This window comes from Rutidosis leptorrhynchoides, chromosome 1 (assembly GCF_046630445.1).
Source record: "Rutidosis leptorrhynchoides isolate AG116_Rl617_1_P2 chromosome 1, CSIRO_AGI_Rlap_v1, whole genome shotgun sequence".
Taxonomy (NCBI): Eukaryota; Viridiplantae; Streptophyta; class Magnoliopsida; order Asterales; family Asteraceae; genus Rutidosis; species Rutidosis leptorrhynchoides.
In genome coordinates, this window is record NC_092333.1 from 658,724,863 (window position 1) to 658,740,054 (window position 15,192).

General features: G+C 34.4%; 1 protein-coding gene across 1 annotated transcript; it reads right to left on the reverse strand.

Moving 5' to 3' along the window:
* Window positions 1-9,401: 9,401 nt before the first annotated feature.
* LOC139885850 (SEC14 cytosolic factor) lies at window positions 9,402-13,337 on the reverse strand. Its single transcript, XM_071869606.1, has 11 exons — window positions 13,123-13,337; window positions 12,969-12,997; window positions 12,345-12,428; window positions 12,205-12,258; window positions 11,682-11,759; window positions 11,469-11,522; window positions 11,281-11,340; window positions 11,090-11,185; window positions 10,218-10,319; window positions 10,062-10,142; window positions 9,402-9,975 (listed from the first exon to the last, which is right to left on the reverse strand). The coding sequence occupies exons 1-11, from the start codon at window positions 13,175-13,177 to the stop codon at window positions 9,631-9,633; spliced, it is 1,038 nt and encodes a 345-aa protein (XP_071725707.1). The 5' UTR covers window positions 13,178-13,337; the 3' UTR covers window positions 9,402-9,630.
* Between the last annotated feature and the right edge of the window lie 1,855 nt (window positions 13,338-15,192).

Sequence of the window (15,192 nt, forward strand, 5' to 3'; positions counted from 1 at the left end):
AATAAAGAAGAAACAGCTTTTATAATAATTGGTTCATATTACCAATATGCTACGATGAACTATTGACTACTCATTATACCTATAATGTTCTATATGATTAATTTATCTCTGTTGTGTTTATTGAAGAAACATGTCCCAAATGTCGGATGCTGAGTTTGAGGAACTAGTCGAGAAACGTGTGAATGAAAGAATTACTGTAGCCGAGGCAGCAAAAGCAGCAGCCGAAGCAGTAGCCGTGAATACAAACTCACGAAATGGATGCTCATACAAAACCTTTCAAGCATGCAAACCACAGACGTTTAGTGGAACCGAGGGACCAGTCGGTCTAACCCGATGGTTTGAAAAGATGGAGTCCGTTTTCAAAATCAGTAATTGTGCGGACGGAGACAAGTCAAAGTATGCTTCATGTACATTGCAAGACGGTGCACTTACTTGGTGGAACAATTATGCTAAAGCAGAAGGAGTAGATACGACACACGATATCTCTTGGGAAGAATTGAAAAAGATGCTAATCGAGGAGTACTGTCCTCGAAACGAGATCAGAAAAATGGAATCTAAGTTACGTAATCTGAAGGTTATCGGTGCGAATCTCACTAAATATGAAAAACGTTTCATGGAACTAGCCTTGTTGTGTCCCGAATTAGTACCAAACGAGAAGCGAAAGATTGAGATGTATATTGACAGTTTGTCACTCAATATCAAGGGAAATGTTACATAGTCCAAACCGAATACGATGCAGGAAGCCATGAGAATGGCACACCAACTCATGGACCAGATCACAGAGAGTTCGATCAAGGCACCAACTACCGAAGTCAAGACAACTGAAGGAAAAAGGAAATGGGAAGACCATAAGGGCAAAATTTCTCACCCGAAGAGGCAAGAGACCTTTAAGGGCAAACAAGATGGGGCAATTGCTAGTCTAAACTACAAGGGACCCCATCCGTTCTGCAAAAGATGTTACACACGTCATTCAAGTTATTGCCAGGTGGTCTGTGATAAATGCAACAGGAAAGGACATGTGGCGAAAGATTGTTATGCCACTGTTTCTGGAGTGAAGACAAACCCGACCGATGTCAAGAAATGTTTTTGATGTGGGAAGCCTGGTCACTTTAAAAATCAATGCCCTGATAAGGAGAATAACAAGGAACCAGCACGTGGGAGGGCATTTAATATTAATGTCAGTGAAGCGCGTGAGGATCCTGATCTTGTTACGGGTACGTTTACCGTTAATAATCAACTAGCTTCTATTATGTTTGATACTGGTGTGTGATAGAAGTTATATGTGTAAAGACTTTAGTTCTAAACTGAAATGGTCATCATTGCCTCTAGACGATAAATATACTATTGAATTAGCTAATGGTAAACTGATAAAAGCCGATAAAATTTTCCATGGTTGTGAGATAAACTTTGGTGGTGAAACATTCAAAATTGATTTGATACCCGTAGAATTAGGAAGTTTTGACGTAATCGTTGGCATGGACTGGATGTCCAAAACAAGAGCGGATGTTGTTTGTGCTGAGAAAGCGATCCACATCCCTCGTAAGGATGAAACTTCATTAATGATTTATGGGGAGAAGAGCAACTCGAAGCTGAACCTTATCAGTTGTATGAAGGCCCAGAAACTTATAAGAAAAGGTTGTTATGCCATTTTAGCACACGTGAAGAAAATTAAAACCGAAGAAAGAAGCATCGACGACGTGCCGGTTGTAAGAGAATATCCCGAAGTATTTCCAGAAGAATTACCTGGGCTACCTCCACACAGATGTGTAGAATTCCAGATTGATCTCGTACCAGGAGCCGCACATGTAGCCCGATCCCCATATAGACTTGCACCTTCCGAGATGCAAGAATTTCAAAGCCAATTACAAGAATTATCGGATTGTGGATTTATTCGTCCCAGTTTTTCACCTTGGGGTGCTCCTATTTTGTTCGTCAAGAAGAAGGATGGATCTATGAGAATGTGCATAGATTACCGAGAATTAAACAAATTAACAATCAAGAAACGGTACCCATTACCGAGGATTGATGATTTGTTTGATCAATTGCAAGGATCAAGTGTTATTCTAAGATTGATCTACACTCCGAATATCATCAGCTGAGAGTAAAGGAAGAAGATGTTCCTAAAACCGCGTTCAGAACCGGTTACAGTCACTATGAGTTTTTAGTCATGCCTTTTGGATTGACTAATGCTCCAGCAGTATTCATGGATCTAATGAATCGCATCTGCAGACTGTATTTAGACAAATTTGTCATTGTTTTTATCGACGACATATTGATTTACTCGAAGAACAAGGAAGAACATGAGCAACACTTAAGACTGGTACTAGAAATACTCAAGAAAGAGGAACTGTACGCAAAATTTTCAAAGTGTAATTTCTGGTTACAAGAAGTACAGTTTTTAGGCCATGTTGTCAGTAAACATGGAATTAAAGTTGACCCTGCCAATGTCGAAGCCATTAGTAAATGGGAAACACCGAAGACTCCAACACTAATCTGCCAATTTTTAGGTCTTGCTGGTTACTACCGAAGATTCATTCAAGATTTCTCTAAAATCGCCAAACCCTTAACTGCATTGACTTAAAAGGGAAAGAAGTATGATTGGTCCACGGAACAGGAATCCACATTTCAACTGTTAAAGAAGAAGTTAACGTCTGCACCCATTTTGTCATTACCGGAAGGAAATGATGATTTCGTGATCTATTGTGACGCTTCGCGCCAAGGTTTAGGATGTGTATTAATGCAACGCACAAAAGTTATCGCATACGCCTCACGACAACTAAAAATTCATGAAAAGAACTATACGACGCACGATTTGGAACTTGGAGCAATAGTTTTTGCACTAAAAATATGGAGACACTATCTATATGGAACCAAGTGTACAGTGTACACTGACCATAAGAGTCTTCAGAATATTTTTGATCAAAAACAACTCAATATGAGGCAACGTCACTGGGTAGAGTTATTGAACGACTACGATTATGAAAACCGTTACCACCCCGGAAAGGCTAATATTGTAGCTGATGCCCTAAGTCGGAAAGAAAGAGTAAAACCTCTTAGGGTCCGAGCTTTGAACATTACAATTCGTACTGATCTTACAAAGCAAATTCAAGCAGCACAGTTAAAAGCTTTAAAAGAAGAAAACGTAAAAGGTGAAATGAGCAAAGGGTTAGAAAAACAACTTGAAGTAAAAACCGATGGAACCCTGTATTTTACTGGTAGGATATGTGTACCAAAACATGATAATCTAAGGCAACTAGTACTGGATGAAGCACACAAAACGAGGTACTCAATTCACCCGAAAAACGGGAAAATGTACCACGATCTCAAGAAGTTCTATTGGTGGCCTAATGTGAAGACGGAAATTGCTACTTATGTAAGCAAATGTTTGACATGTGCAAAGGTCAAAGCTGAGCACCAAAAGCCGTCAGGATTACTACAACAACTGAAAATTCCTCGGTGGAAATGGGAAAGAATAACCATGGATTTCATTACAAAATTGCCAAGGACTGCAAGTAGTCATGATATTATTTGGGTGATAGTTGATCGCCTCACTAAGTCAGCTCACTTTCTACCAATAAAAGAGACAGATAGTATGGAGAGATTAGCACGCTTATATTTGAAGGAAGTAGTTTCCAGGCATGGTGTACCTATCTCCATCATATCTGATCGCGACACCCGATTCATATCACATTTTTGGCAGTCATTACAAAAGGCATTGGGAACTCGATTAGATATGAGCACCGCTTATCACCCATAGACAGACGGTCAAAGTGAAAGAACAATACAAACATTGGAAGACATGTTACGGGCATGCGTGATCGACTTTGGAACCAGTTGGGATCGACACTTACCCTTGGTAGAATTCTCATACAATAACAGCTATCATACGAGCATCAACGCAGCGCCATTTGAAGCACTTTATGGTAGAAAGTGCAGATCTCCTATTTTTTGGAGCGAAGTAGGAGAAAGACAGATTACTGGACCAGAAATTATTCATGAAACCATCGAAAAGATCATTAAAATACAACAGCGATTGAAAATGGCCATGAGTCGTCAAAAGAGTTATGCTGACAAAAGAAGAAAACCGCTAGAATTTCAAATTGGCGACAAAGTCATGTTAAAAGTGTCACCCTGGAAAGGCGTTGTACGATTCGGTAAACGAAGAAAGCTAAGTCCTAGGTACGTAGGACCCTTTGAAATCACCGAAAGAATTGGAACAGTTGTTTATCGATTAAAGTTACCGCAAGAACTTAGTGGTGTTCATGACACATTTCACGTGTCAAATGTGAAGAAATGTTTAGCTGAAGATGATGTCGTAATTCCTCTTGACGAAATACGAATCAATGATAAACTCCATTTTATCGAAGAACCTGTTGAAATCATGGACCGTGAGGTCAAACAATTAAAACAAAGCAAAATACCGATAGTTAGAGTTCGTTGGAACGTTAGACGAGGACTCGAGTTTACTTGGGAACGTGAAGATCAAATGAAGCAAAAGTATCCACATTTGTTCACTGATATCGATCATAAAACAGGTACTACTCAAAATTTTGGGACGAAATTTTCTTTAACGAGGAGGTACTGTGATGACTCAAAAAATTTCGCATTAATAAATTAATTACAGGATAAAATATTTCCGACACGATAAGCGAGCCTATTATGTTGAGTCTTAACACTTTTTGAACTAGTTTACACGTTCATGTACCCTTTGACCATTCCCGACGATTCACGAACAACAATTTATAATTGGATATATATATATATATATATATATATATATATATATATATATATATATATATATATATATATATATATATATATATATATATATATATATCACTTCCCAAATTTAATTTTTATATAAATATTAATATGAAACATGATACGTTAATGGAAATCTACATCAATTACACTCTTTAAACTGTAGTATTTAAATATCATATACCAATTCATTGGAGCAGATATTATAATATCATGAATGTTATGATTGATCTTTCGATTGTCAAAGTGATGAGGGACATACATGATTAATGTTATGTCGGCAACTTGACAAACAACTCACGGACTAATGAACTTGTGATTTTAACTTAGACTAAAATGAGATTTTTATTTCACACATGTAAAAGAGATAGGCATATATATATATATATATATATATATATATATATATATATATATATATATATATATATATATATATATATATATATATATATATATATATATATATATATATATACACCTATTACATCGGCACATACATGATTACATATGGGACATTGTTTCCAAGTAGGGATTTTAATTCAATTAAGCCAAAAGTAAATGAGGCGCATTTGGAGTGTTATGTCTTATTAAAAATGTATTTAGGAGTTATTTGTTAAATTTTAAAAACTTTTTATATTTTACCTGGGATCGAGCGCGGACAGTGATTTAAATTTAATTTTATAATTTTAAACAGTTAATGACCGATATTTTTTTTACAATAATGACTAAAATAAATAAATATAATTACTACAAAAATTTGGAAATTTTTCGAATACTTTTGTCCGCCACTAATTAACAACGGAGTACGAAATACTATCCCAATTAAACTGTCGGTAGAAAGAAACAAATATTAGGCTGCTATACTATTGATTGTGCACGTTCTGAATTATATTATTATTACTATGTGTTTATTGTGTTTGTATGTATATCTATGTAATGTACCAATCAACTGAATCAATCTATCTGTTTCATTTCATCGAATAATTGATTATATTACTATTCAGTTACTATTGATATCAAATGTACTTTGTTTGTTTATTTCATACACTGAATCAAATCTATTATATATATATATATATATATATATATATATATATATATATATATATATATATATATATATATATATATATATATATATATATGTATGTATATATATGTATATATATATGTATATATATATACACACACTCTATCACAATGGACATTACCAATTCACTAATCAAAACACACACACACACACACACACACACACACATATATATATATATATATATATATATATATATATATATATATATATATATATATATATCAATCTAAAGTACTCTCGTTCAGTCAAGGAACAAACCGCACACAACAAAATTCATGTTATATTACTCCGTATTATTATTAAACACACAACATATCTATATTGATATATATACTCCGTAGTTATTATTATTATTATTATTATTATTATTATTATTATTATTATTATTATTATTATTATTATTATTATTATTATTATTATTATTATTATCATTATTATTATTATTATTATTATTATTATATTATACATAAAATACTACAACGGGGTTATGCTCGGGTGATTTTCAAAACGGGGTTTCAAACGGATTATAGCTAAGAAAATATTGGGTATTGTTCGTGAATCCAAGACCAACCATACAATCATCCACTATCATTACGCCTACGCAATTTGCCTACAATATTGAATCTCAATATTGAACTGTGAGTTTATAGATCACTTTTTAAATGCTTTAAATATTTTTGGGCTGAGAATACATGCACTTTATTTTATACGCTATGGACACAAGTATTTACTCATTTAATTCTACACTGAGTTAAACCGAAGATCCCTTAGCTTTGGTAACTAGTAGCTGCCAGTACATAGGATGTGGACTGGTGGGTGCGAATAATTGTATATGGATCCATAGGGCTTGACATCCCCGTCCGAGCTAGTAGCACTAGCCTTTTAACGGACGTATGTTATTTGAGTTTACGACACGTTGGTTTGCGTGTATTAAAACGAATAGGGTAATTGTTATTATAGCGTTAAGTTTAGTTACCAGGGTGCTCTGTTATGTAGAATCTATTGATAAACTTTTGAAGAAATCTTGTGGTCCATCTTTATATGCTTATGACTCGAGCAATTAAACCTATAACTCACCAACATTCGTGTTGACCTTTTTAGCATGTTTTATTCTCAGGTCCTTAGACTGCTTCCGCTGTGATGTGCTTGTTGCTTGCATGGAGTCTCTCATGCTTTGTATAAATTTTATTGCATTCGAAATAAAACTACGTTGTGTAATAAATAATTTGAGTGTGATGTCAACCTGTAAGATAAAGACTTATGTATTTCCGGGGATTTACTTATACTTAAGTAATCGCCCACATGTTTATAACTTTCTGTGTTTAGAAAGTCACTTATTTTAATGAATGCAATATTTTTATTAAAACGTATCATGTAGAGGTCAAAACCTCACTATGGAATCAATGAATAATGTACCGCGTCAATAGCGATTTTGACGGGTCGTTACACATTTGGACAGCAAATTTTCGTTTGGACGCACTGGCATCCAAATGGATCTCATGAGTATATCAAAGTTCAATGAGTAGAAAATATGTCTAATGGGTCTTGTGAATAAGTCAAATGGGTCGAGAATATCATTTATTATGTATATTAATATTTTCTTATATGTGTAATAAATAATATTAACTAAAATAATATAATTGATGTAAAAAATCAACGTATATGACCCGTTTGGACCTATTTGACCCGTTTGGACCCGTTTCACAACCTGACCCATTTGGACCCGTTTGACCCATTACCCATTTCTACCCAAAATTATTTTGACCCGTTACTCAAACGGACCCAACCTGACCCGTTTGTCGAGTATAAGTGTCTCTAAGATGGTATTGTGTATGTTTATGTGTATGACTGTATTCGTGTGTGTTTATGTAGGTCCGGTATGTGTTATCCTGCTGTTAAGATAGGTAGGGTTAATCTAAAATGAATCCTTCAGTTTTGATGTTGATGTAGCGTTTATGTCATTTAAAAAATTCAATGTTAATCGTGACAAACTGACAATCGATAAGTAGCTTAAGAGTCAAAACATCAATTACAGTGCTAACATGGCTGGCGAGCTTGGAGAGTTAAGATATATATGCCATTGTTGCACTGGTTCCGGTTAGTGCTGCTGTCTCATTTGCAGTTGCCCATAACTGCTATAGGCAGTTGGGTCAGGTCAACCATTACCTACTTTTGTTTTGTCAAATATTTGTGTGTTAACATTACTGAATGCGAGTTTTTTTTAGAACGTCAGTATTGGCATCACCCAAAGGGGACTTAACCACTTTCACGATCATATGCCACCCACTCACACATTAGAATGAAACTCCTCACTCACCATCGCTCAATGCGTACTCAGTGTGCTTTGGGCTAAACCGAGTGGCTTACGGCATGCACCTTGTCACCACAACAGAACCCTAGAGAAAACCTCCCCCAAAGATTCTAACCTGCACCGATTCTTTCACGAATACAGACCCACAAACGACGTGAGACTTTTTGCCAGTGAGTAGCTCGGTGGCAAGTGCGAGTTAGTATAATCATGTTATTTTAAATTTAAAGTTTATTTATTTAAAACATATATGATAATATGTAATAATAATATTTTAAGACTGCTCACATTGAAAACAATAATGAAGATGGGAAATACAAAAAAAATAGATGAAGTTGAATATCTTACATTATGAGAATATTAATAATGGAGATGATTACACCAGGTTCAATCTAAATTTCTGATTTCTTTGATAGCTTTGAAGATGTTGTCAGCAGTAACGGGACGAGAAGGTGGAGGATGTGGATGTCGTAAGCAATCGATGAGCTGGCGTACACGATTGCGAATAGGTTGCCACAAAAAGCATAATCCGATTTGGCTAACGACTCCCGTAAACGTAGCAACTACTACAGAGAGCCCCATTGTCTTAACCAGTAGATGTTTAACAAGTTGAGTAATGCATTTATTTATATATGCAAGTAAATGTAAATTTACAAGCATCAATGTATAGTAACTGAATATTTGAAACTTGTCATTATTCGTATATAACAGCTTGCATTTAATAGTGTGACTTGTAACTGATGAATTGTTTTAGAAGTCACGAGTCATAAAAGACTGAACCGAACAAAAGTTTGAGATCTTTTGATAAGGGAAAGGATTAATGTAAAATGTGAAATAACATTGTTTTGGTGTTTTAAAAAGAAATTTTCTAACGACAACTTTTAGGGTTGTCATTAATACGCTTAAAAGTATTGTACTTCTAGATAACTGTCACCCTAAAAAAAATAATTAACCGTGATGTACACCACTTTCTAGCGTGTTAATGACGGTTCTAAGGACCGTCATTAGAACATAACCTCAACCTCACTGTATCAAGAATCATACTGAACCAATTCGGTTCCAGACTGGTCAAGTTAATGCTTCTTTTTGTTCCAGTTTTTTAGTCGGAACCCTTCTGCGCATCCATACTAATGCATTTTTTTACACCATAACCTTCAAATAATAAGAAAATTAAGAAACTGAAACGAATAATGATAAATGGTACCATATTTTAATACTTGACATCTCCCTCTATTACATTCATCCAAAAAAAATGAGCATCAAATACATTTTGACATCAATGGTCAAGTATACTAAATAACTATCAAGGGAGAGACACAAGAGAGGAAAGCCACAAAACTTGCCCTCATTAAACCCAGTTTTAAACATACAACATAACCTTAACCTCACTGTAATCATATTTTATAATTTAAATTATCCGTAATTTAAGTCACAAAAAGTTTACACATCTAACCACAACTTTTCATTTCTTATCTTTATCTTCATTTATGGTAAGATCTTCAAGTTTACCATCAACCCCATTCTGGTCCCTAAACTTCTGGAATTCAGATTGTATAGTTTGTGCAATCTTTTCGTCATCCGGGTCAGGTTCAGGGAATGCAACATGAAACGACTGCTGCTTGATTGGGGCAACTGGGGACCCGCACGACCCAGCTTGTTGGTTAATGTACTTATAAAGTTCCTGATGAAACCCATGGTCAAACGAGAAACAATTATCATCACCATTACTGTTTCTAGAGTGTCGTGATGACCCGGATCCACTGCCTGTTCTTCTACAAAAATGGGGGAGAGATTCGTAATCCATTATCTGCCATTTCATGTCACAACGTTAAAATTTTAATAATAATAATAATCTGTACTTTCATAAGAAATATTAAACACATTGTTTATTACTTTCAACAGCTCATCTCTTCCACAGCCTGAAAGCACCTGCACTTTCTTTCTTGTTCGTTCTTGCAGAAGAGGCCTCACGACCTACAAGAATTTAAATCATCAACGAAAATCTAAAAAAAAAAAATGTTTATGGAAAACGAAGTTAAAATAACGAACCTTCCAACATGCTGAAAATATGTATGGAGCGTTTACAATGTAGTAGGTGTCGGTCTTTTCTGGATAGTTCAAGTCATCAATGCTAGATATTACCGTCAATAGCTGCAACAAATCGACAGATCAGAATTTGATTTGTTACAAACTGTTCCGCTTTATGTTCAAAGCTGCATATATACCTAAATATTTCTTTAAAGATATACTACTATTCCTGTCCCATAAGATGACAACATTTTGATTTTTTTAGTTCATTCTAGTTAGTACTGATTGGGAAAATCTTGTCATTATTAAAGGGTTGATGTGGCCGAAGGGTGTTCTAACCATGGTTGCAAACGGCGGTTGCGGCGGCCGATGCAGCAGTTTGGTGACTAGCTCATCCCGATTCGAAGAACACGGTCAAAAGTCGAGAAATGTCGGGTCAAAGTCGGTCAACGTCGGACAAAAGTAGACAACAAAAGTTGACTTTTTTTGTCTGGCCTTGTTCTAGTATAAACGAAAGTCCAAAACCCAACTAAAACTTAGTTGGGAAAAAACCGACTTATATAGTATCCCTTAAAGATAAATTAATAAATACCTGTAATTATAGAAGACATTATATAAACCTATATATGAGTACTATTTAAATTTACATCACATTATCTTATTTGTAAATCATTTATTTTTAAAATATTTATATTTAAAAGTCAATGTTGATCAACGACCTTCTCGACCCCGTCTCGACCGACTCGGCCTTTCAAGGTCTTGTCCGACTCGTCTGCTTATAGCGTCTTTTTCAACCTTGGTTCTAACAAACGTTATCACGTACTATCAAAACAGTAAACAAGCTAAGAGCCTTGAATGAACAGAATCAAAATTAAATATTTTTATCAGCGTACCTTAAGTTGACTGAGTTGTGAAATTTTTAGTCCAGTCATATCAAGAACCTTGACACATGTGCTAATATGTCGCTCAAACTTCTTTGTTGCAGCAGGCTGGGCAAATATAATAAGAAAAAAGCTATATAAAAAGCTATACTATAACTTACTATACAAAACAAGCTAATCAAATTGATTAATTGATTTATTACCAGTATTATCCGGTCTCTATACTCATTTATTTGGATATGGGATTGAACATAGTAATGTATCTGAGATAAGAGAAAATTACAGTTGTAAGTATTTCACAATAAGTAAATGCATTCAAATATAAAAACTAATCGTCAAACCATAAATTTAGAACATTTTTTTAACGTAATTTTTGTCAAAATATCCTTACAGATGCTTTATCGTATGTGCTGAGCCCTACACCGACAGCAATAACAGGTCTCCCCTTTGAAAAGAAACCAGATAAAAGTTAGCAACGATCACATGGGTATATGTTTATAAACGTACTCTTTTGAGATAATTTTTAAACATAGATCAAGTGAGAAAATAATATGATAATCAACAAATTTGAACTTATAAAATTAATTATATTAAGAAGGAGTACCTCCTTTGTGTAACCTGACATTCCTATAAGCTGAGAATCACGGACTCCTCGGTAAAAGTTAGCAGTAATGATTGGTTTCTGTATAAATAAAACAAAATTTAGCAACAAGTTATGTGACTGCAAACAGAAATGTTCTCGTGTCGAAACCATAAATATTTACATTTCAAACCACATGTTAGATTTAACATTTTTAATCCTTATCATCCGTATATTGCTGGTAAGACATATACTACAGTATTATACTAAACAGGTTTATTGGTAGACAAAATAACAAATGAGAAACCAAGGTGAAAATGGCAAAAAGACATTATAGAATCATAGAATGGATATGAATATGTTTAGTAAAAAAAATCTTGGATTAGCAAGGAAAATGAACGAGCACATTGGCTCCCCCATAGAGGGCAAACCTCGGGTAATCGAGCCCCCTAGCGCGAGACTTGGTACCGGGTGATTTGCGCATTATGCGCACCCTCTGGTCACACTCCCTTGGTAAATTTTTACGTAAACAATATTACAAACTCACCGACAATATATTATCAATTTCATTTTGGATCCTCCAATTTAAGCAATCAACAAGCTGAAAAAGAAGATCATTTCATGTATTTAATACGAAAACAAATACAATAACAGATGAACTTCAAGAAATAAAATCTTGATCTTAACCATTTTGTGGGCCTTGGCAACATTCCCATCTCTTGCTTTAAGAAACCGAACCAAAGCCTCAGTTGGATATCCTTGATGCAGGTTCTGAAAATTAGTAGTTCATTCCGCTTTTAGTATTTTACACATATATATATGGATCATATATACATATATCCATATTTCATTATTGACCAAATTCAACAGTAAAATTCAAAACTTTCATATACATCCCTCAAACTAAATCACAGTTGGTATGCAGGGCTTACTTTTATGTAATAACACACAACAAAAAAAGAAGAAAACAAATGTATTTTGTGTTTTTTAAACACTGGTGAATTAAGATAGTAAAGAATATTATATTTAAATTATGACAATATTTAAAATATGACAATGACATATCAAACCTAATCTCAATAACCACCTACCAAAAACAAAGATTCAAGAGACAAATACAGATTAAATTTATCAACTTTGATTCACTTGACCGAAAAAGAACTCAAATGTTGACTTCTGGTTCAAATAAAGTGGTTCAGATCAGCACAAAAATGAATAAGAATTAGTAAATGGTATCACATGATTTAAAATTTAAGCATTAAGATCAATCAAAAACATATATATAGAGATTAAAAGGGAAGAAACATAAACCTCAAATGTATTCTTGAGTGGCTCATCAACTGAAACATCAAATTTAAATTCATAGAAATGAAAAAGAAAATGTCAGAGGAGCTGAAAATCAAATCAAATTAACATTAAATTAAAAAAAATGAATTAGGGTTTATAGAAAAATAAAAAAACCTACTTGAATCCAATGAATTCTGGAACTGATTTATCATATCCTGGGATATGATCACCATTTTTGTCGAACCAATCAATCAATATGCTTCCAAATCCTAAATCTATTCTAAAAAAATAACAAAGTTATTTAATTTTCTGGGCAGCATTTATCAAATCCACCTGTATATATTTATTTTTTTCTAATGAATGAAAAATGAAACAACAAAAGCGTAGATGGAAGGGAAAGGAAAGGGGTGAAGCGGCATGCGGGTGCAGACACACATCAAATCAAATAAAAATTCAATAATCGGTGGATTAAAAAATTCAATACAATCATCCTTGTCATCTAAATAAATCACAACTATAGTCCTTAAAGAATTGGGTAAAGTCAATATTTCGTTTTTTATGTTGAACTAGTTTTTTTTTTTTTTTTTTTGAGTTGTTTACAAGTCTTCAAGGATTAAACAATTAGATTTTGGACATGTAAGGAAAAATTGTTAATAAAAGAAATTGTTTATTGACCGCAAACATAAAATTATACTAACCTTAAATTATGAAATATGAATTATATTGTGAGGATTAGTTTATAAACACTTAGAGCACTAGGAGTCAGATATAATTTTGGCCGTTAAACAAATTTAACGGTGGAGACGGTGGAAAACACCACTCCGTCCCACTGTTAAAATGGCGTTAAATGCCACCGTTAAATGCCACCGTTGCCAACACAACGGAGTAAAATCTATCCGTTGCCAAAAATTGAGCTGTTTGCAACGGTCAATTTGTGTTTTTTTTAATAATTTATTTTATATCATATATATACTCTACATTTATCATCATTTTATCACACATCTTTCACTCTTTTTCTCTACATTTTTATACTTCAAAATTACCATTAAATCACAAAAAATGTCTAGCAATCAAGGAAATTCCAACTTCTCCAACCAAATTAATTCGAACTTTTCCAACCAAGGCAATCCAAACTATCTCGCAAACCATCCAAACAATTTACACGATCCCTCAAACCCATACTCGAGTCAATGGAATCCGTTTACACCCTTTCAAAATGTACCAAACGCGTTTCAAAATTACGCTCATCAAACACTACTTTCACAAACTCAAGTCCCACAAACCCCATTGATGAGTCCCGAAGACATGGAACAATTTTTGACTTGGAAGTCTAGTCAACAACTTAGCGAATTGAACGCGCAATCGGTTCAAGACGAAGTCCCAACACCAACTTCTCAACGTGTTCACGAAAAAGGAAAAGGAAAGATGGTTGAGGAAGAACCGACCAAAAAAACGAGGGCAAGACGTACTGGAGTCGTGATGAACCCGTGGTCCGAGCTAGATGAGTAACGTTTGAAGGACAAGTCAAAGTGGCTAAATCACGATCCCGTTGTTATCGGTACGAGAAATAAACGACGTGAGACCGTAGTTATTGAAGATATTAGTGAGCCAATTAATTTGAACGAAAATGTTGCAAGTGTTGATGAAAATCCGAATGCGGGAATGTATGGTCCCGATCAATTGAAACATCCAAAAGGAAAGTCAAGAAAATCGAGGAAAAAGTCGTCTGATTCCGACCCTTCATCCCATTCATCTCGTGAGTCTCTATGTGTATCAGTTAAGGAAAATTTTGAACAAACGACCGACCTTAAAAAGAAGTATTTTCAAGATAGACAACTTGAAATGCGTTTAAGGATTTTAAACATTGCTCCCACCGAAGCCGACATGGAACTAATTTATGACCTTAAGGAGCAAATTCGACGTGATGCCCGTACGGATTTACAATCGGGATCGGGTGCGAATGACGACGAAGGCACCGAATCGGAGTAGACGACGGATAATCCAGTTGTTTGTTTTTTTATTTCAATAAGTTCTAATTTAGTTTTTTTTTATTGTATTGTTTTTGAATTAATGTAATGGACTTTTAATTTTTATTTTATGGTTTTTTAATATTTACCTCCATCCCAAATCTATTGTCCCCAGACAAAAAACACACAGTTTTAGGAAATTCCACTAACTTCATTCTCCACCAATAATATATCTTCTCTCTCCTGAATAACCTCTTTTGATTGGTTGAAAAAGAATATGG

Coding starts and splice junctions, on each gene's coding strand:
- LOC139885850 (XM_071869606.1), bottom strand. CDS start 13,177: ATGGTGATCATATCCCAGGATATGATAAATCAGTTCCAGAATTCATTG. Junction 12,998..13,122: donor CCAGAATTCATTGGATTCAA/GTAGGTTTTTTT, acceptor TTGATGTTTCAG/TTGATGAGCCACTCAAGAAT. Junction 9,976..10,061: donor GAAGAGATGAGCTGTTGAAA/GTAATAAACAAT, acceptor ATGAAATGGCAG/ATAATGGATTACGAATCTCT.